This window comes from Thermobia domestica, chromosome 12 (genome assembly GCF_964235325.1).
Source record: "Thermobia domestica chromosome 12, izTheDome1.hap1.1, whole genome shotgun sequence".
Classification (NCBI taxonomy): domain Eukaryota; kingdom Metazoa; phylum Arthropoda; class Insecta; order Zygentoma; family Lepismatidae; genus Thermobia; species Thermobia domestica.
Genome location: NC_137465.1, coordinates 201971268 through 201996015, shown reverse-complemented (window position 1 = coordinate 201996015; position 24748 = coordinate 201971268). Strand labels below are relative to the sequence as shown.

General features: G+C 35.7%; 2 protein-coding genes across 2 annotated transcripts in view; both read right to left on the bottom strand.

Moving 5' to 3' along the window:
* Positions 1-24748, bottom strand: part of LOC145665855 (retinol dehydrogenase 12-like) — a 70336-nt gene that overhangs the window by 33515 nt on the left and 12073 nt on the right. Inside the window, exons 2-3 of the mRNA XM_081732969.1 lie at positions 7354-7520; positions 1290-1382 (exon numbers count right to left, since the gene is read on the bottom strand). Of these exons, the coding sequence (XP_081589095.1) occupies positions 1290-1382; positions 7354-7513 (253 nt within the window). The 5' untranslated portion in view covers positions 7514-7520. The remainder of the gene's footprint in view (positions 1-1289; positions 1383-7353; positions 7521-24748) is intronic.
* Positions 14336-15073, bottom strand: LOC145666239 (uncharacterized). Its single transcript, XM_081733304.1, has one exon. It carries the CDS (start codon positions 15071-15073, stop codon positions 14336-14338), a length of 738 nt encoding a protein of 245 aa, XP_081589430.1.

Sequence of the window (24748 nt, the reverse complement as noted above, 5' to 3'; positions counted from 1 at the left end):
TGTTTAGTAGTGGGCTACGAATTGTAAATTACCCTTTACAAAAATTATAACACCTTCTAAGTTCTTCGTTACAAAGTTAACTCAGTGAATAAACCCACAATGATTCCAATGAAGAACTTCTTATTTTCTGTTTAAAAGAATCTTTATAAGGAACTTTCATGCAGATTTTTTTTTCGTTCATTCATTAAATATTTTGCGAAACATTTTTATTTTTCCTGGATTTTACACACACAGAAACACTATGTAAAATTTTCATTGCCAAATACAAAACAATAATAGAAACATTTCTAGTTATGAAACGTTATCGTAAAATAATTATTTGCTGTTACTTCATATGCCTAAACATGGATTCAATCAATTTTATATTTTAATGTAGACTTCCTACAAGATTGAGGATATTTGTTTAAACGGAAAATTTAAGTACAATAATTTATCTGATAAGACAGACCTCAGAAAAATACCCGGCAATGACCTTGAACTGGCCTGTGTGCGTTTCTTCTTCTTCTTCTTCTTCTTTTTTTCCCTTACCAGGCTGTGGCTGAGTTACCCGGACTGCACAATTATCGAGTGCTGAGTTTTAGGGAGTCTACTTTACTAGATTTGTTTGAGAAATTATTACGTTACTGGATTTATATGTGTTAAATATTTGAGTGCTAGTTGAAAACAGTTTTCATGATGGGAACAGCAACATATCGCTAATTATGAATTAATTTTGTTCAATCAATATTAAATATTTTTCGGAACTTGATTTGCTCTGGCTACTCTCAATTGCAAAATTCGGGGTGAGCCCATGGGGATGGCGTTGTGGCCCTGACCAGTGATGATGCGTTAGTTTACTTAAATTAATAAACACATACTTACAAAAGGAATAAGAAACTTGCAATTTAATATCATAGACATTATAATAAAAGAATTCTCTTACAGTTACAGTATATTGAATTTTTGAGGATTAATCATAGAAAGTTATTGAGTATGATTGGACTCTATTATTCTGTAATCACGAAACTATTTTTGGCAGAATATTTCGGGTAAATGAATGTGTGTGTTCCGCAGTTACGCCCTGCCGGATAACGACGGGTTGGCTATTTTAGAAATATCTTAATACACGTTACACATTATGAATAAAACTATTGATAACGTCATCAATGTTATTTCTCTGCCTGTCACTACAGATTTTGCAAATTCATTCATTTCGACTGGCTAACTAAACTTTCACGTCACAGAGCACCCAGTTAAAACTGATTGTAGTAGATGATTAGATTTGAATGTTAGAACTATTTATTCCTTACCTTGGGCCTCCCTGGCTTCGTCCATGTAGAGACAACCCAGGATTACTTTGGCTCCTCTTCTGGCTAAGTCAATGGCTGTCTCTTTCCCCAGACCTAAATCAATTGAAATCATAACAATCAATAAATTATTAAGATAGTCTAATTAAAAATAGCCTCTTACTATAGTTACAATCCCCTCCATTAATATTTGAGTTCCCACTCTTAATCTGAGTATCAATGTTCTACTTCTTATCTTTACAAGATTAATTAACGACAGCTCATTAATGTAAAAGTTGATACATCAATGTTCTAAAAAGGTTAAAGACTATTATACCATTATTTGATTTTAGAAGGCCCATTCTTTGGTTTCTACTATGGACAAAATTTCAGCAACGTCTGCCAATAAACATAACTAAAAAGTATATCTGAAATAAAGGAATTCCCAGTGTGGCCATCAGAGGGTATGAAGGTCTTTGCACCTACAGAAGGTAACAAGTCAACACAACTCTCTTCACTCTTTCCCCTCAAGATTTCTTAGCATAACAACCGAAAGCTCTAGCAATACATCACTGCTACATAAACTCTTTAACGGCTACATGAACTTCACTCTAATACATAAACCCTACAACCATTTGCTTGTAAATGCTAATTGCACCAAGTCAATATTTAATATTATGTTTTAGAAGACAATGATAATCAACATAGGAATACACAGAAGATCCCCGTGACCGTAATGCTGCAAATTATAAACACGTAAAAATACCAAATAATACTATCGAAAAAGTGGATAATTTCAAATGTCTAGGATCAACTTAACAAACCAAAACCATATCCATGAAAAAATTGAATATAGACAGAAGCAGGGAAATCGTGTTATTATTCAGTCTAAAATCTTTTGTCTTTGCGAATCCTGTCGAACAATTTGAAGTTTACACTAAATCATAATTATATCAGTTGTACGGTACTGTTGCGGCACATGGTCACTTACTTTAAGGGAACAGCCGCAGACTGGAAGTATTTGAAAATAATATCTTACGGTGAATATTCGGACTCGGATTCGGAGGCGAATTAAATACTCATTACCAACTCAATTAGACAGCTGCCGTTCAGGGATAAAGGCGCTGGTATAGACCCAGTAAATATAACAGGTCCATGCAACAGTGAATTTGTACGGCCTTACGATTATCAGTTGACTACAAGATGGGTAAGACACGAAATGTCAGCGAATTTGATTGCAGCCAGATTTTCGGGTCAGACGTATGAACCAAGGCACTGGTGTTCATTGACTGTATCAAAAATGCACCCACGACGGTAGCTCTTATGATAATAGGAGATAGACAGACTACAGTGTGGAGGGTTGCTCGTTAATTGAATGGTGAACGAAAACGGCGTGTGAGGCCATGCTATCCAGGACCATCTGCTCGTCATGGTGTACAGAAACAAGTGTCCCAGGAGAGCATCTATGTGAAACATTTAGCACAAAACTCAACGATCGACATGAGGATAAAACACAGCTATTGGATGGTGAAGGCATTGAAGAAAGCCGCCTAGAGAGATAATATACAGTTGGTATACATCGATGGTTATATTGGTGCGTTGTCAATCATATAAACAAATGGATCCCTCTTGGTAGCAAGATACAGTTCATGCCGGTGGTAGCGGTATACTAATTTGGGTACTGTTCACATTGGATGATACAGGACTCCTGGTACATCTGAAACTGCTCTCACCAGCGAACGCTACAGGAACTTGTAGGAAAATCATATTTAAACTTTTATTCGCCTCCTACATCCTGCCAGATCATTGCTCCCGAATCCTGAGTAATTGGTTTGATGAGTACTCCACGGATGTGAAGAAGCTTCCTGGTCCCAAGAAGCCACGAGCTCAATCCCATTAAGCACATCTGTGACACTTTCGAGGGGGATGTGCATTATCTGCGACTTACTCCGACCAATCTTCGTTAGGTGGCTGTTCAAAGATCATGAATCAGTATGATCCCTAAGGCTTCTGGTGACATTTGAAGATCATGCCACGTGACATCGTTACCGTATTCAAGGCTAAAGGGGATGCTACGTGCTACTAACCATGAGTTTAATTCAGTTGCTCGTGAGTGCATAATTTAATTTTAAAAATAATTGTTAATTTTTGTGGAAGGGCGCCGATTTCTCTGTAAATTTGGGGCGGGGGGGACATTTAGATGCAGAAGGTATATATATATGAAGATTTTGAGACAAATTGCACTCAAATTATGCCAAATATTGTATATTCAAATATACAATAGGGGGCCCACATGAGCTTTGGGGGCCCCGGGCCTCCTTGTCCTCCAAGGATCGGCGTCCTTGGGCTACTCATTTCAAACAAAATTCTTTGGACTCATAATAATAATAATAATAATAATAATAATAATAATAATAATAATAATAATAATAATAATAATAATAATAATAATCTTCACTTAATGATTCCTTGATTTAACAAATTTCCAGAAGCAGGCGAAGCCATTTGACACTGTAATAACTAACAAATTGCTAGCAAATACAATGGGAAAAATGTAGATGACGGCCCATATTCAAAAATCATCACGGTCTTCGGGTGGGGGAACAGAGTAATCCTTGCCAAAAACAATCTTTCACTGGATTCGAATTCAAGGCATTTCGAATTAATCTACAAATTAATGTAGAATTTAAACCACAACCAGGGACACGCAGACTCAAAATCGCTATCTTTAAAGAGGCTGACCCTAACTGATGTTACGAAACATAATACAGCGCGTTCAATCTAGAAGCGGTATGGAAGGTATATTGTGCTTGTTTTGTTTTTCCATTATGCCTATTCTTACCGAAAACGTTTATTGCAGTGTCTGGGAGGCAAGGGAAGGGTACGAGAAGGGACGGACGCATTGTCACTTGCAGGTGCTCCCCTGTACTGCTAGGTTGTATTTGTTTTTCGTTCAGTTGAATGAGAAATTGCCCTCTACGATGCCAATCAGTGTTTAGGAGCGCGGTTTTATTGTTCGACTGAAAACAGTCAATAAATTGCGGGAGACAGGGTCTATATGTAACATGAGACACCGATGTAAGAGAACTGCACTAACATAAGAGGCAGTGACTAATGTTAAGGTAGGTTTCCATTTTACATGAATCTTGTAGCGGTCATAAAAATCCTTGCAACCAGATCTTTCTATTTACTGTTTACATGTTACAACTTCCTGAAAGCAAGAAAGGTATCTCCACTCATTCAGCACTGCACTCTAGTGGACAAATAGAGAACCTGCTCATTAGAAAACGTGTATTTTGGCTTCCCCTCCCTGTCCAAACTGGTTTTTCCTTTATGTCAGCGGGAGGGCGATAGCAGGAAGCAAGCAAGACGACCAACAAAGTTGCACATGGGTTCAACTCCTTGCAAGATGGGAAAAATGTTGTATGCCCCTTTCAAGATTGTGTTTACATGGAGAAATATAGTAGGGTTGCAAGCTTTATTTTATGGCAGCTACAAGATTCATGTAGCGTGACAACAACCATTAGTGAGATAATGACAAGATAATCTCACAAACCTTTACGACGCTGAAGCCAGGAAACGCAAATGTCCGTAGGATCAGCCCATGCAGCAGTGAGGAAAATGTTGAAATTATACCCATATCGAATTCAAGTTTTTCTTCCCGGCGGGAGCTCATGTGGTTCGGATTCCACGTTAATCAGTAGGTCCACGTCTCATATAGCCTCGCTGCTGAAAGGGACGCTAAACTAAAATCAACTAAGCTCAACTCAAGTTTTTCTTGAACTAAAACAAATTGACTACGATAATCATGTGTATTACTGTCCATGATTGAAGGACTTCATTGAGAATGATATCACTCTGTTGGACTACTTATTATTATTATTATTATTATTATTATTATTATTATTATTATTATTATTATTATTATTATTATTATTATTATTATTATTATTATTATTATTATTTTCAGATGAAGAATGGTTTGACCTGATTCGTTATGTGTCTTCTCAAAATTATCGAACATAGAGCTCTGAAAGTCCTCAACTTTTTCTGGAGACTCCCCTCCAATCTCAGAAAGTTGGTGACTGGTGTGTGGTGTGCAGGAGGTGATTGGTTTTGCTCATTTGTTTAAAAGACAATAGATGATGAAACTTACCAAACTTTATCATGCAGTTTGTTGCAGTCTTGGAACCAGAAGAACGTTGATGCTGGTTTTTACTAAGATGGCTCAAATCCACACGCTTCCAATGAGACTATGGCTATGTTAAGAGATTTCTTTCGACACAGGATTATTTCAAAGGGCCTACGGCCTGCCACATCGCCAGATATTTCAAATCCGGACTCCATTTTATGGGGGACTTTGTAACAAAAAGTACACCCCTTAGAAGAGCTGACGCAAAACATCACCGTGAAAATTAAGAGTACAGGGTTAGCGTAAATCATTCATTCGTTTTCAAAAGGGTATGTTTTCAGAAGTTTTACACGTATACGTGTGAAAGATATATGAAAGGAACCACAAACTCACCAGGTTTGCATTGTGTAATCCAGGTGGCAGCACGAGTAGATTATCTTTCCGATCGGGTGTGCCAATGTGGCAGTACGAGGTTAGTATCTGCCGAATATGGAGGGAAAGCAAGAAAAAAGACATCGTCTGAACTTGTGTCGTTCCACCAAAAGGCCACATATTGAACATTAGTAGGGGTTGTACCTTGATATAAACTGGGTGTGTTTGTGGTTCTTTTTCATATGTCCTTTATGTGTGCACGTGTAATACTTTTTCACACTGAATAAATCATTTGTGCTAACCCTCTATAACTAATTGTTCTCCATAATATTGCACAGAAAATGGAGAAACGTGTTAAAAAGTGTATTCAAGAACAAGGCCATCATTATCAACATTTGCTTTAAGAATCTTGTATATTTGTATATTGTATACTTATGCTTCATACCGCTTTTAAATTGAACGCACTGTATTTACATCTAATTAACTATATATTAGCAAATAATTATTTTAGAAGGAAAGTTTGTAGACATTTTATACCCTGAACCACTTGACATATTCCTAGAAGCAGAAAACATTTCTAGAGTGATTCAAGTTACCTTTCTGTAAGGGGCGTAAATAAGGGCCCCGCAGACCCTGCATTGTGGGAGGGCCCAAGCCATCAGGGTGCCCCCAAATCATGAAATGGGACGTAGATAATGGGCCCCACCCCACGCTGTCTGCGGGAGGGCCCCCAAGCTTTTAGTTATGCCACTGCTTTGTGTTTTGATTACCACCTCTGCTGTCAACCACAACAACAGATTTCAATCCCGGAAATATCCTGGATCTTCCACACTTAGGCAAAGAGCTACAACTTCTTAGTCACAGTCACGAATAAGTTTACATGCATACTTGTGAGCCTTATTCTTTTGTAAGTCCTTGCTTTGAAAATAAAGCGCTGGCTGTATCTAGTTTTTTATATTTAGAGTATCAGACAATCATGGGTAACATTACGGGTACTATTGGCTCATGATGATTGTCTGTTATATAAACTATAACACAATGATCATTTTGTGGAGACCGAAATACAATTTTTATTTTAAAAATGAAATGAAATCTTTAAGGTTTACGTCCCCATGGATATGCCGGCTAGCATAAAAGAGACAGTGATGAAAAATAAATGAAATGGTGGAATGGAGAAAGTGGGAGGATACGGAAAAACTCAAAGAAACCCACGAACACGGTGTTTTCTCCACCACAAAATTCACTTGGCGCGAGCTGGGATCGAACCAAGGACCTCACACATGAGCGATGTTTGCTTTACCACTTAGCGATCATGGCCCTTAATTTTGATTTTAAAGTTAAATATTTCAATAATAATAATAATAATAATAATAATAATAATAATAATAATAATAATAATAATAATAATAATAATAATAATAATAACTTGTTGATTGATGTAAAATAGTCCATTGCCTCACTATGTTGGATCAACACTGCAAGTTGTATTTCTCCACCACGTACCAAACACGGGAGCCTATAGGGTCTACCCAAGAAAGAATGTTAGATACCATTAGGTTACAGGAATTATTATTATTGTCTGACCTGTAGCTCCTCCAGTAATGAGGACCGTTTTTCCCTCCATCTTTGTGTCGCTTGTGTATTCATATCTACAGAACACAGCTTTGAACGATTCCGTGATCCATATCCACAGGGTTATTAGACCATGCACTAGCTCTTCAAACACTACGTTCCAGAGCACCATGATCAGTCTGGAAAAAAAATAATAATAAGAGCAACCGATGTGTTTATAAAGAAGCTTCAAACGTTTGAACAGTTTATGTATCTTAGAGCAGCAAAGAATTCTGAAAGTACATAAGTACAAATTTATCCAGTATCTTGTAATGATCTGAATTTTTTTAGTCTAATCAAAAAATCTTAAATTTAAATTACAGATATAATAGATAAAGAAAGAAGAGCAAAGATAATGCGCTTCAGATTTTATAAGTAAAAGAAAGACAGATTTAAAAATAACACAACCACGCACACACACAGAAAAATATAAATAATAATAAAAGATCTGTGCATTGGACCCCAGAGTATGATTTCAATGTATTTTGTTAGACAGAATCCAGATTTCGAAACCCCAGGAAGATCGATCGTGTTAATTTCTTGTTATGGGGAAAAAAAATTGAGTGATTTTGGATAGGGAAAATAGACGTATAATACAGACATAAAAAATGTTCAGTGGACTCCAAAGTATGGATTCGAAAAATTTTGTTACACAATCCAAATTACAAAACCCCAGAACAATTCACCCTGTCAGTTCGTTTTTATGGGCAAAAAAACTTGAGTGATTTTGGATAGGCAGGACAGGTTTTTCGCCCATAAAAAAAATTGACACTATCGATCTTCCTGGGGTTTCGAAATTTGGATTTTGTCTAACAAAATACATCGAATCCATATCCTGGGGTTTCGAAATTTGGATTCTGTGTAACAAAATACATCGAATCCATATCCTGGGGTTTCGAAATTTGGATTCTGTGTAACAAAATACATCGAATCCATATCCTGGGGTTTCGAAATTTGGATTCTGTGTAACAAAATACATCGAATCCATATCCTGAGGTTTCGAAATTTGGATTCTGTGTAACAAAATACATCGAATCCATATCCTGGGGTTTCAAAAAAATTTGGATTCTGTATAACAAAATACATCGAATTCATATCCTGGGGTTTCGAAATTTGGATTCTGTGTAACAAAATACATCGAATCCATATCCTGGGGTTTCGAAATTTGGATTCTGTGTAACAAAATACATCGAATCCATATCCTGGGGTTTCGAAATTTGGATTCTGTGTAACAAAATACATCGAATCCATATCCTGGGGTTTCAAAAAAAATTGGATTCTGTATAACAAAATACATCGAATTCATATCCTGGGGTTTCGAAATTTGGATTCTGTGTAACAAAATACATCGAATCCATATCCTGGGGTTTCGAAATTTGGATTCTGTGTAACAAAATACATCGAATCCATATCCTGGGGTTTCGAAATTTGGATTCTGTGTAACAAAATACATCGAATCCATATCCCAGAACTTCTATTTTTTGTATAATGGGTTGCTCATAATAAAAGTGAATTATTGTTCAAAGCCATCCACATATAAAATTTACCTTGCATGAGTTAAACAAAAACAAAATTTTTAGAACACCAACGGTAACACTTACTCTCATATGTAGACAAACCAAACATCTGTGTGCACTCGGTACAAATAATTGTAATAAATTTATCATTTAACAAGAACAAAATCCGAAATTTTAGAACGTTATATTTACAAGTTCTTTTTCTTTCTCTTAGTGCCACATACAGAAACACACACATAAAATAAACTTAAGGGCCTTCACTACGGCGAAATTAAATATACCGCTAATTTTAGAGTTTTTCTATAATATCTTCAAAACAAATAAAAATATTCGAAAAGCCGAAACGTAGTGAACTAGACAATACCATTTTGCATGTGATACCGTTATCACAACTCATCTATCTGCTTTCGATTTGCAACTGTACATAGATTTAGCAGTTTTTGCGGATTCTGTATATAGCGGTATACCAAAAGCAGATAGGTGAATTGTGATAAAGGTATCACATACAAAATCGTATTGTCTAGTTCAATACGTTTCTACTTTTCGAATATTTTTTATTTGTTTTGAAGATATTCCAGAAAAACTCTAAAATTAGCGGTAGTTTAATTTTGCTGTAGTAAAGACCCTTAACAGACTAGCATGGTCTTGGATCACCTCTCGCACTCACAAGTCAAAATTGTTCTGATACAACATGGAATGGACTCATAGAGGTCGCCGAGAGACACCAAGTGGAACACATTATTCAGTTTGATAGGAAAGGAAGAGGACAGAAATGTGTGTCCGGTTCCTGTCTTCAAAGTGGAGAACAGATACTAAATTATATTTCAGTCCGGAGGACGTGTTAAATTTTATCCCCATAACAACACTATCCATGGCTTTGAATTGGATATTGTAACGAAAGAAACACTGACCAAATCTTCAACATATACTGTATTTTAAACTGTAATATATTACGGTTTCAGATATCTGACATATCCTTCATCAGACACTATAGTTATAGTGTCTGATGAAGGATATGTTAGATATCCGAAACCGTTACACTGTAGTTTAAAATACAGTGTGAGTTGAAGCTTTGGTCGATATTTCTTTTGTTACTTTATCCCCATGTTTCTCAAACTATGACACAACAACTTCAGCGGTGTGAATGGGTCCAATATCACACTGAAATCTAGCATCATTGCTCGAAAACAATTTCTGGATCAAAGAATGCAGATGGTCCTCTAAATCGGAGTCAACCACGGGGAGTAATACGACTGATAAACGTTAACATAGGATGTACTGAAACCCAGGATATTGCAGCCAACGGCATCACAGAGTCTGCTCCATATTTCACGGTAGGGAGAAGACACTGAGGATCATACGCTTCTCTCAAACATCTGCGGTACATAAATGATTTGAAATAAGGTGAATGATGATTCATTTGATCATATCACGCGTATCCAGTCATCATCAGTTCATATTGCATGATCGCAGTACCTCAGCAGGTTAGTGGTACCAAACGTCCACTCCATCAGTGCATGTCATAATCACTTGCCGCGAACTGTGAGAAGTGTTGGTTGAGTTCTGAGTGATAACCTGCTGTAATGGTCGGCGGAAGCATTCACTGAGGATTTTATTGTTCCTCTTCGTTTTCGTCATTTTGTAATGAGTTTTGTAGGTCTCATCATCATCTTGGATACTGTTTTCCACGACACACCCAACACACTTGCACCACATGATTACGAGAACAACTGGCCATTTTTTGGGACTCGGAGAGGTCACCCAGTTTACACTGTCATCGTCTGATGAGTCCACTGCACATTGACATTGTGCTGCTCCTTATGTACAGTACTCTGCATACAAAATGTTATAAAAAATTTAAGTGCAAATTACTAACAAATTCTTGCGCCGTGTCCTCATGGATTCAGAAACACGTTTCGGTGGACTACTTGCTCCTGGTATTCAATCCAACTCCTCCGACTCCTTTTCTTGTCTAAAGATGCCTGTGTGACGTAATATATTCCAGAAACCATGTTTACATGTTTTATTGCTCTAAAACCGTCTCTTTCATCCGTTTGTTCTGAAATATATTTTTAGAGCCTGAATACAAAAAATGTTACAAAATGTTTCCATAGGTTTATAAACGTCTTTATTTCCATTCTTTCCCTTCTTCAAAGACTGCATATCACATCAACCAAGGAAGATGCTCCTTGTGAAATCTATGGAAATTGTCAATAACGGCAGTAGGTTTTGTGCTTCCTAAAGTCTGTAATGAGAGCGCAGAGCTCTAAAAACTACTGTCAGAAATGAGTGCTATTCAATGATTAATTTCATTTTGTTTCCCAGTAATTGCAAGCAAATGTTTCAGGGGCGTCAATTCTTAAACAAAACACATATGAAAACATGGCTACCAGTCCTGGTTACACTAAGAGATACAATATAGTCAGTTTTAACCCAAAAAAAGCTAATTAATATTTCTTTTATTTCTCTACTTGTTTTGGGTATAGCGACTTTGTGCCCATAGCAAGCTTATTTCTTTTTTTCCCTGACTTGTTTCGGGGAAAGCTACTTTGTGTCCACCATGCATTTTCGTGTACATACAACATTTAATTATTAATGGGTTGGGTATTGCAGAAACGAGCAAAAAATTTTCCTTCTGTAAAAAAAAAATAATAAATATACTCCATAGTTCTGTATAATCACTAACATTTTAAAACATTTTTCTGACCAGAACAAAATGAATTATTTAATAACTATACGATTTTTTTACAGTTTCAAGGACCTAACGTCCTCTTATTTTAATATTATAATAAATGATAATGCTAACTAACGGCTGAGGAAGATATAAGATTTGCTGTCATCTGTCTTTTCTCAATGTCTCATGAAGAGGACGTTAGGTCCTTGAAACTGTAACAAAAAACGTATAGTTATTAAATAATTCATTTTGTTCTGGTCAGAAAAATGTTTAAAAAAAATAAATGTAAAAAATTTCAATCCCAACTCATACGTGTACAGAATAGCATCTTTTCCTTCTTTTTCCTACTAAAAAAATCATAACCCAAGTTATGAGCTTTCCGAAAACATCTATGAAAGTATGAAGCATTCCAGGTAGTAATGGCTTACTCAACGTAACTTACAAGCTCCTTCGTTACTAAGCGGTTAGGGAATGAGCCTTTGGCGCGGGAGATCCAGGCGCGGAAGCTCATGTGGTTCGGATTCCACGTTAATCAGTAGGTTGACATCTCCATATATATACCCTCGCTGCTGAAGGGGACGTTAAACTCAAAATCAACTGAACTCAACAAAAAGTTACGTGCAATCTGAAACACTTGGCAATTGCATTTGAGCAGTTCGAGTAATACCAATCTTCTCTGTGTCAGCCGGTTTTCCTGCCTATATTTATAGTTTGTAAAAAGTCATTCCTCTTTCCTTTAGAAAATATAGTTTCATAATACATGGATGATTTGTAGATTGTTATTCATAGCGCATTTTCAGCGAACTAGTTTTTGTTGAGTTCGTTTGTAATTACTCTCACATCTAGTTCGGTTAATAACGCATTTCTTTAATGATTCATTGCTTGTTGAAATAATATTTCCTAGTTGCGATCACGTCACGATGATGTTGCATACGTATGTAACAGGAAAGGACTAATAATACAATTTATTAAAGTAGCTATTGTTATTATCATTTATTTATATTTACTGAGTTTTTTTATAAATGTAGTAGCTTCCAGTGTTTTAAAATAAGTATTTTTTAGTGTTTCTTAATCAATTTCCTTTACAACAATGAAATTAGTTTATCGAATCAAACAAAAAATGCACTATTATTTAGTTGAAGTGGGTGTTGAACCGTTTATATAATGTAACTGCTGCAAGCGAATGAAAGAGAAAGTTATTTTGGTGCAGGATTATGAACGACTTGTAACAAAGTTGTAAAGATGCAACTAAAGATGTAAGTTTTGTATGAGTAGAGCAAAAATTAACCTTCTTCCATATATTTAACCTTACAACCACACCGTGCTTTTATTAGGACATGTATCACACCGTGGGGTCATATACGACCCCAGTCTGGAGAGTCATTTTATTAGACTAGATACGGTTATATTATGTTAGATTAGATAATATTAGGTTAGGTTAACTTAGGGTAGATAATGTGTGGTTTGTTAGATTATATATGTTTATGTAGGTTATGTATATATGTGTATATATGTATATATATATGTTAGATTATATCTATATGTATTAGATTAGGTTAAGTAAGGTTAAATGAGGTGAGGTTAGGTTAGGTTTATTAGGTTATATAATCCTATACATTTCACGTATCACATTTTATATATGTTGACATAATTCGTTTCTTTACCGATTATCCAAATAGTCTAAAATACACGAGTTCTACATTATAACAATATTAAATGTTTTCATTGGGTTTCAATTGTTTGATATTTTCATTGTTTTACATAGACATAAATGAAACAGTTTTCATTGTTTAGCATTGTTTACATTTTGCAATTCTCGCAAATGTTGTGTCGGTGTTCAGCACACACACTTCTCTTACACAAGTAACACACTGCTACTCCTTTTCTGTCTTTCTTCCGGCTACAGAAAGCACATCTACCTGGTCGTCCAACTGGTGTCACACTATGTACCGGTTCCTCTTCGATGCCAAGAACATGACGAATATTGTTCCTTAGCTGTTTTGGCAACCTCTCGTTATTTGCTCTTCTTTTCATGTGTTGTTCACAGAGTGCCAATGCAAGAGTCTTCAAGAAATCAGAACGCTTCTTCAGTGTTGAACTAGATCCCGAATTGCACCTGAAGATAACGAAGCTATTTAGTGCCGCTGCATCTAACATACCACAAAAAACTCTGAGTGGCCACCTACGTGTCTTCCTGGCAACTGTTTTCGAATGACAGTATTGATCAAATTGATCCATGCCTCCTTTAATTTTGTTGTAGAATAAGATTATTTCTGGTTTCTGCGTCTCATTGTCTATGTCAGCTTGATTATGCATAGACGATATCAGAACTACGCACCTGTTTCTTCTTGGTACAAAGGAGACAGCGGTTTTGTTTTCCTGAAAAAGAAACAAAGAGGAATAAACTGGTTTTCCTTTTGTTTCAGTTACACATGGTGGAAGTTCTGGTTTGTTCTTCTTCATGGTGCCAACCATGGTGAGTCCTTTTTCCAAGAGCTTGTCAGCTACCTCACAAGAATTAAACCAGTTGTCCATAGTTACATTTCTGTTTGTGTGATGGATGGATTGTGTGAGTTCAACACATATTGAGTTGGAATTGCAAGCTGTGAATCTCTTCTCTCTTTTCCAACATATGATTTTGCTGCACAAATATACGATGTTTTGGCGTCACACATCATAATAACTTTTATCCCATATTTATCGGGCTTGCTTGGAATGTACATTTTGAAAGGGCATCTACCCCTGAACCCCAATAATTGTTCATCTATCGTGACATATTCTGAAGGAGTATAATATTGAGAGCAGTGACGCACAAAGATACCCACATTTCACGGATGGCAGCGAATTTGTCTACAGATTTCCTTTGGTCCCTTGTAGCTTTATCGTCAAAGCGCAAGCAGTTTATGAGAAATTCAAATCTATTTCTTGACATAGTGCTCCTAAATGCAGGGGGACCAAACGCTTCAGACCACATATCACTTACTGTCAGGTGAGAATTTTTTAGAACACCGGCTAGATAAAGCAAACCAAATAAGGCACACAATTCAATTTTGTCAGTGGAGGATAGATAACTCTGATCTGATTTGAAGACACACTTTTGTTTTTCTATTTCTTCATTGGTAAAATTCACAATTGTGTTCAAAATGTCATCTGAAAAAAACAGTAGCCAAATGTCCTTTGCATCGGTTCTTTGTTTCGCTTCCTTCTTGGGCCCTGGGAGATGAATAACAATGTTTTTTTTCAACGTTCTAGTGGATTTTTGGTGCAAGGGTTTAGTGTACCACTTACTGCCATTCTTCCCATAAATGACTTTACGTTGTAACAAGTCGGCAACATCATCGTTATCAACATCAGCTTCAAATTCATCCTCCGATTGATCATTCTGCTCCTCATTATCCTCATTTTCACTTAACAGTTCATCAGCATCGGACAGATCATCATCTGATTCTTCTAAAATGCGTACAATATCTTCCTGGTTAGAAAACTTCCTCGATGCCGCCATTCGTAAAAAAAAATCGCCCACTAGAAAATGATTTGTTATATGGCTATTCAAAACAAACTATGTTTCATTAATTACACCGTGGGTTCATATACGACCCGAGCACTCAAAATAACACAGAACTTTCCGCACCAACACAACAATGCAACTTGCAGTGTCAACAGCATGCTCCGAACTGAAGCTAGATGAAGTGTTGTGTTTCTCTCTCACAACGGCGCTGGCGTAGAACGCATTTTATATGCACTGGGGTCGAAGGTGACCCCACGGTGTGATTGTAGGGTTAACCTCTTAGTCACAAATTGACTAACTAAACTTAGTTTTCAATGGCGCTTTTTCACACTTAACTTTCGGTTTAACAACAACGTATTTGTTTAAGCAATATGAGTATTGAAATATAATGATTGCAATTTCTTGTAGGGAGGCAAGTTCTGACATGTTCTAAACCAGTGGAGATAACCTGTGATGGGAACACTTTGATCAGAATTTTCACATCTATAGTCAGTTATTATCTTTGGAATTTGAAGAAAAATATGAAATTTAAACACGTTCCTTAAATTTGCAGTAAGTGTTCGTGACAATTCTTTCCAACCATCGCCGTGAACAGCTATCACAGCCTTCCATTTAGGATTAGGATTAGGAATTAGATTTCTAAGTTTTCGGCAAATATGGCTATGTTAGCCCATCACGTATGAGGAAAGACGCCCCTCGGCGATCGCACTGTCCGGAGAAATGGAAGGAAGCGGTCTGGGACCTGTATGTTAGGTACCGTGCCATCCCGGCATTTGCCTGGTGTGAGTGAGGAAAACCTCAATCAGAATGACTAGCCTGAAGAACCTTGCCTGGTGTGAGTGAGGAAAACCTCAATCAGAATGACTAGCCTGAAGAACCTTGCCTGGTGTGAGTGAGGAAAACCTCAATCAGAATGACTAGCCTGAAGAACCTTGCCTGGTGTGAGTGAGGAAAACCTCAATCAGAATGACTAGCCTGAAAATCCTTTCACACTTTTTCGACCGAATGTCTCCACTGGGAGTCTTTCATTTTCCATATAGTCAATAGTCAATGCAGATTAAAATAGCCAATGTCGAACATCTTTTCAATCCGTAAGACTTTAATGTATAATTCGCAGACATCAGGGCCGGCCTTAAGCCGATTTGATCGATCGGGCCCCACGCTAGTGCCGTCTACTCTACTCTTCAGTGCCGTTTTAACAGCATATTAGACTCCAGAGCAAACAAATGTATTGTGGACCCCATGGCTAAATTTTGCTCCTAATACATGTAATTAATATATGCCATTCTACTCGCGGGGCCCCAGGCCAAGTGGCTACGATATCGTTAAGATGGCTCTGCTACTCTCGGTTGTCAAGTACACATATCATATTGCAATACAGCTACATCCATGGACTCCACAAGGGAGGGTACTACCTCTCCCTAACAACTAAATGAATAGTTTGTATTAAGTTTACGAGCATAAGCAAATATTTTCTGAATTTAATGCTGCAGTAGCTTCTTTATTTTTTACGTTTACAACTTCTTTCGTAAAAATAAATATTATGTCCAGGAAGTATTCTGCATACCTCCAACACCCCTAACACTTGCCAAAATTTCCTTACACACACTCCTGGGCGTAAAAATATACATTTCTTTTAGTTTGTGTAAAAAAATTATATCATTATTTTGGGTGCACATTTTCTTTTATTTTGTACACCCTACCAAGTGAAAGTTCCTGGCGTTCTTACTGATTATGCCATATGATACTACCATGAATACCAAAATAGTATCAAATAAATCAGCCTCAGTGCGACTTCTTTGCATATTCTTTGTTTTATTATAGCTATATTAAAAATACAAACCAGAGGACAAACTTTGCCCTCTCCTGCAAAAAATTTCGTGGATGTATTTTTTTTTAAATCAAGTCAGGAAAACCGAATGTGTACTAGTGCGTACTGAATAGGTGGCTGCTTATGAAGGTTTGTCTTCTAACTCGAATAATCCAACGGAGAATATGTCATCCATCTTCGATCAGTTTCTTAAGGTTTGTGAAAGTCTTATCACCATTTCGTTTTGTCTGCAGTCGATAACGATTTCAAGCTGATTATACCTTTCATAAGTAGCTAGCTACCTACGATGTTCTCACCAGCATACATTACATTTTCCTGACTTGAATTCTTTTCAAAAAGATACAGCTATTAAGAAGTCTTTGAACCAACGAATTCATATCAATATGCATTTCATTATATCTTACACATATAAACTTATGGAAACATAGACTTCATCATTGTATTTCTCGCAAAATTCGGACCCAATTTGATATATTGCATGACCCTCTTCCTATTTAAAAAAGTCGAGCGAGATACAAGATGGCCGACTTCAAGATGGCAGCCATAATAAGCATACCCTTAAATAGATGTCTACTTCCTCCTGGTGTCGGTTAATTTGTTTTTCTTAATCCCTTTACCCGTTTTACAAATAAAATGAAATATTCAAACTTGAAACACATTGTTATGGCGTATTCTGATCAATCAGGCTTCTGCCCACTGCGGTATTCTTGATGGACGGAAGCACTTTAAATTTTGCTTAAGCTCGTTTCTTAATATTCCACACTTCTCTACCAAATTTAGTGAAGAAATTAGATTTCAACATCAGTAGGTTTACTTGTAAGAGAAGGAAACTATGAAATACTGGTACAGAACCTTCTTGAAAAATTGCGAGGCACAAGAGTGAAGTATGCATTTTAAAATTCATTTACTATCTGCATTTCCATTTGAGTTATTTCTCTGAAAAATTAGCTCCTATAAACAATAAACAGGGTGAGCGTTTTCGCGAGAACATTTTGCAGATGGAAAATCATTGTAAAGGGAAATGGGACCCGCGCCCATGATAAGGGCCCATTGACTATTCAACAATTTTCTCCCTGGAAAAAGTAGTCTGAGCGCTAGACGTTCTGGCCCCACTTCGCGGGGATGAACCAACACTTCTTGTTTTGTGTTGCCTTTTCTAAACTAAACTAAATTAATTGTTTAAATAATCACTTCACAGTCACTGAAACAAGTAGTATTATGACTATTTCCTTTTCAGATATGATATACAAATATTGCTAGTTGAAGATTTACATATATATAATTTTAGATTGAAATGTATATACTTTATATATGTTTGGTCTATTAACTTTCACGCACTATTTAAGCGCACATTTTGATTGGTATCCGTTCCGTTCTGACTGCAAAATCTCTATTAAACTTTTGAAATGCAATGAAATATATATATATATATATATATATATATATATATATATATATATATGACGTCCCAGAATTTGTTCTTAGGAGAAGGATGATTTATGAAAGGTAGTAATTATGAAATTAAAGTTTGTGTGCTCTCCACCGAGAATCGAGTGTATGTACACCACAGGCGCACGGGCTAGCCACTAGACCAGCAGGGAGAGCGCAGGGTGTTAATGAACTAGACCGGCAAACTGAAACAAGTGATTCCTTATATAAAAACAAGGGAAAAAGTTCATATGGACCCGTGCTCAAAAGTGCATTGTTTTAGAGATAGGACTGTCCGAAACCGTGGCAAAATGAACTTTGGGGGGCGAATATCTTCAAACCTAATAGCTATTGAGCTGAGACGACTTGTTATTGTCTTAGACTTGTAATCTGTTCTATCCAAAAATAGGAAATAGGACATAGGACACAGCGAGGTGGATTACTATCAGTGCAGATTGTACTATTGTTCCCCGACATGTCTCTGTGCTCCTGATCCGTTCAATAACATTCTCATCATTCTGATTGTCTGGCAATACTATAACGATACTTGTATTTCATCACTCTTTATTATATCTTTATTTGTATTTGTGGGCAGAAGTACTTTTAAATTATGCACAAGCTGCTCAAGAAAGGAAGAAGAAGATTATGAAGAATAAAATATACAGATGTAATTTCAGGGATGTTATAAATAGAGGATCTGCCCATATGTATCTTCATCCTATTAAATCGATGAAGCCGAAAAACAACCGAGCATCGGCACGTCTGATTGGCTACTCTCGTTTCTGCCATTGTCTCATTGGATACTTTCGTTGCCATGATTGTTGGCTCAAAACATTGCAATCCTATTGGGCGGAGTGGGCAGAGTAGGGGTGGCGAAACTGTGACTATGGCTTCAAGATTTTCTTGTAAGGTATTCAGATCCTCTATTTTATAAGATCCTTGTGTAATTTCTTTTCTAGTTGTCATAGCAACGAGAAATAAATATATCATAATTGCGTATTCATCTTGTGTAAGCTACATGCACATTGTTTTTTAAAGAAATGAATTTGTTACGTGCAATAATAAACGGTAATATCTAGGTGCAGTGTGTAAATTGTTTTATGATGGTTTTTCGTAGCCTTGTAGCTATATAAATATATATGAACTGTGAGGACCTGTTTGATTTCGTCGTCTTATATAAATTGGTGGTCCTCGCTGCAGGATTGCTGTTATATAAATTTGGTGGTTCGCCGCCAGGAACCTTAGGAGATTTGGACGAAGTTTAGTAGACAATCTCCTACACAGTAAAATCCAAGTGTGCAGATTGATTTTAAGGCTACATTAAATTTTGTTAAAAGCAGTATCAAAACGGAGTATACTTTGTTACGGAGCGGCACAAAGATCTTCAGAAATAGCAACATGAGTCTTCCCATATTGGAAATACATCTGAATCAGATGGCAATAAGGAAATGAACTTTTCTGACCTGGCCGATCTCATTAAAGAACAAATGGAACAATCAAAGCAATGAATGCAACAATTGGATAGTAAAATGGATCAACGAATGAACCAACTTAACAGTAAAATCGATCAACAGACGGAACTAATGAACCAATTTAACAGTAAAATCGATTAATAGATGGAACGAATGAACCAACAGATAGGACAATTAAAGCAAGATTTTGCTGAACAAATGAACCAACAGATGGGGCAATTAAAGCAGGATTTTAGTGATTGCATGAATCGACAAATGGAACAAATGGAACAACTCGTCAGTAAAATTAATAGTAACAGTTAACCTTTATCAGAACAGATTAAGCTGACAAATCAACGGATTGAACAAAATGAACCTGAAGCTTCCATAGAAACAACAGAAAATGCAGATCCTGAGTTTGCATTAATGAAATTTACTGAGTTTTCGCAAAAACATACTGCAGTATTGGTTGGATCAGATTATCCTGACTTTTCTCTTCATTCGAATGTTTTTGATTGTCTTGCTGATGCTGCATGTAATGAAGATTTTAGTAAGCATCAATATGCAAAAAGTTATGGTCATTTTTGTCTAGTGAATGCTATTGGTTGCTCGTATTCCCAGTATATTCAACAGAATATTAATCCCGGAAATGAAGTAATGCAATAGAACCGTTTGGTGATATGTACACGACATTGGTTCATGTAGCAGAAAGAAAGTTGATTCAGTATTCGTGAAATTCCGAAAGAGAACGTGTGTTCCCACCAATGCTTGTAGTGATTGTTCGATTGAGTTGGAGCTATTGAAATGTTCATTCAACGAAAAGACCGAAATGATAGTAGTGAACAATCAGATGGTGCTTTTACCGAATGTGGTGCAGTGCGTTGACTTTAATCATCTAGGTATGACACTGCAAAATTTTGAAAATCCATCAATGGTGCAATACAGTACTAGCCTGAACCAAACTAACCTTAATCGAAATCAAACTCGAAGTGTTTATGTGAGATTAAAGTGTGACACTAATGTGAAACGTAATGTTAACTTCATGTGTACCGGTAATGTAACCGAACCCAATTACAGAAGAAACAGAAACCGTGGTAGGACATATTACCGTGGACATCGTGTAAAGGACAAGTACAGATCCGTTAAGAGACACGACATTTCGCCACCAGTGAAACGAATGAGAACAACCTAATTTTACCGGTAAGATAACCGAACCTAACCTTATTAGTAACAGTAATAGTAATCGCGTAACCGAACCTAATCTTGGTAGCAACAGTAATAGTAATCGTACACTTAAGAAGTATCTACTCATTAGATCTAATTTCCCTCGAATTGGACTTTGTAGAAATTCCATAGATGACACAAATTCTCAAAATGAGGAACAAAGAACTATAGAAATAAGTAACGCACAAAACTGTATCACGAATTATGACTTTCAAAGCAACTTGAATGAATTTGTTGGTCATGTAACTTAAGCTAAAGTTACGGCGTACGAGAAAACCGTATTCAATTTATTCTTGTTTTATTCCACTGTAAATATCGTTATGATTTTGATTGTCATTCGTACCTCATTTGAATTCTATGAAGATAATTCAACGAATCAACAGATGGAACAATTCGTACCTTTATGATCTTGATAAGAATTTCTTTTGCTCAAACCGTAACATTTTTTTTGAACTACATTTTTGTACGTTCTTCAAACTATACTAAGAGTAAGTGGATGCAATTAGTCAAAACGTTATTTCCTTCTGAGATTGTGACTAAAATCAACATGGACAACACATAATCTGTGAGCTCATTCTTAATATGACAGTCTTTTTACTTGTGTTAATTTTTGTGGTCATGTTAATTATTATGTTATGTTCTGATTATTATCGATATTTCAATTTTAATTTATATTTTGTTTGAACATATCGTATATTTGATCCTTTCTTGTGTAAAATAGCAATTGTGTAAATGTCATTATTATCAATATTTCAATCTTATTTTATATTTTGGTCGATTATATCATATATTTGATCCTTTCTCGTGTAAAAGAGCAATTATGTAAATGTCATAATTAGTTTTGCCCGCTATTTTAAACTTATAATATGTATCAGTGGCCCCAAAAGGACCTTAAAATTAAACAACATCCATGCCGTAATCTGAATGTACCCTCATATTATCGAATATTTGAAATGAAATTAATTGAAAGAATTAAGATAACATATAAAAATAATATTGCTATAAAAGTAAAATATAATATATTTATATGAATTGTATTTCTTATATATATGAGGGTCATACGGAAACTCAATTAACTAGTATGTAATAGGTAACGGTCCAGGATTTCTCATTTTTGGTTTTTCTTTTAGAAAAAAGGGACTCTATTATTCGGGTGCCATATATAACGATCCTTGTATTTCATCACTCTTTATTATATCTTTAATTGTATTTGTGGGCAGAAGTATTTTTAAATTATGCACAAGCTGCTCAAGAAAGGAAGAAGATTATGAAGGGGAAAAATATAGAGATGTAATTTCTTTTCTAGTTGTCATGGTAACGAGAAATAAATATATCATACTTGCGGATTCATTTTGTGTAATCTACATGCACATTTTTTTAAAGAAATGTATTTGTTTAATTTGTTACGTGCAATAATAAACGGTAATATCTAGGTGCAGTGTGTAAATTGTTTTATGATGGTTTTTCGTAGCCTTGTAGCTATATCAATATATATGAACTGTGAGGACATGTTTGATTTCGTCGTCTTATATAACGTGGTGATTCTCGCCGCAGGATTGCTGTTATATAAATTTGGTGGTTTGCCGCCAGGAACCTTAGGAGATTTGGACGAAGTTTAGTAGACAATCTCCTATACAGTAAAATCCAAGTGTGCAGATTGATTTTAAGGCTACATAGTAATTTTATTAAAAGCAGTATCAAAACGGAGTATACTTTGTTACGGTGCGGCACAAAGATCTTCAGAAATAGCAACATGAGTCTTCCCGATATTGGAAATATATCTGAATCAGATGGCAACAGGGAAATGAACTTTTCTGACCTGGCCGATCTCATTAAACAACAAATGGAACAATCGAAGCAACAAATGGAACAATCGAAGCAACGAATGCAACAACTGGATAGTAAAATGGATCAACGAATGAACCAACTTAACAGTAAAATCGATCAACAGAAGGAACTAATGAACCAACTTAACAGTAAAATCGATCAACAGATGGAACGAATGAACCAACAGATAGGACAATTAAAGCAAGATTTTAGTGATTGCATGAATCGACAAATGGAACAAATGAAACAACTCGTCAGTAAAATCAATAGTAACAGTCAACCTTTATCAGAACAGATTAAGCTGACAAATCAACGGATTGGACAAGATGAACCTGAACCTTCCATAGAAACAACAGAAAATGCAGATCCTGAGTTTGCATTAATGAAATTTACTGAGTTTTCGCAAAAACATACTGCAGTATTGGTTGGATCAGATTATCCTGACTTTTCTCTTCATTCGAATGTTTTTGATTGTCTTGCTGATGCTGCATGTAATGAAGATTTTAGTAAGCATCAATATGCAAAAAGTTATGGTCATTTTTGTCTAGTGAATGCTATTGGTTGCTCGTATTCCCAGTATATTCAACATAATATTAATCCCGGAAATGAAGTAATGCAATAGAACCGTTTGGTGATATGTACACGACATTGGTCCATGTAGCAGAAAGAAAGTTGATTCCAGTATTCGTGAAATTCCAAAAGAGAACGTGTGTTCCCACCAGTGCTTGTAGTGATTGTTCGATTGAGTTGGAGCTAGTGAAATGTTCATTCAATGAAAAGACCGAAATGATAGTAGTGAACAATCAGATGGTGCTTTTACCGAATGTAGTCCAGTGCGTTGACTTTAATCATCCGAGAAAACCGTATTCAATTTATTCTTGTTTTATTCCACTGTAAATATCGTTATGATTTTGATTGTCATTCGTACCTCACTTGAATTTTATGAAGATAATTCAATGAATCAACAGATAGAACAATTCGTGCCTTTATGATCTTGATAAATATTTATTTTGCTCAAAACGTACCATTTTATTTTTGAACTGCAATTTTGTACGTTCTTCAAAGTATACTAGGAGTAAATGGATGCAATTTGTCAAAACGTTATTCCCTTCTGAGATTGTGACTAAAATCAACATGGACAACACATAATCTGTGAGCTCATTCTTAATATGACAGTCTTTTCACTTGTGTTAATTTTTGTGGTCATGTTAATTATTATGTTATGTTCTGATTATTATCGATATTTCAATTTTAATTTATATTTTGTTTGAACATATCGTATATTTGATCCTTTCTTGTGTAAAATAGCAATTGTGTAAATGTCATTATTATCGATATTTCAATCTTAATTTATATTTTGTTTGATTATATCATATATTTGATCCTTTCTCATGTACAAGAGCAATTATGTAAATGTCATAATTTGTTTTGCTCGCTATTTTCAACTTATAATACGTATCAGTGGCCCCAAAGGGACCTTAAAATTAAACATCTATGCCGTAATGTGAATGTACCCTCATATTATCGAATATTTGAAATGAAATTAATTGAAAGAATTAAGATAAAATATTAAAATAATATTGCTATAAAAGTAAAATATAATATATTTATATGAATTGTAATTCTTATATATATGAGGGTCATACGGAAACTCAATTAACTAGTATGTAATAGGTAACGGTCCAGGATTTCTCATTTTTTGTTTTTCTTTTTAAAAAAAGGTCCCTATTATTCGGGTGCCATATATAACGATCCTTGTATTACATCACTCTTTATTATATCTTTATTTGTATTTGTGGGCAGAAGTATTTTTAAATTATGCACAAGCTGCTCAAGAAAGGAAGAAGATTATGAAGAAAAAATATACAGATGTAATTTCTTTTCTAGTTGTCATAGCAACGAGAAATA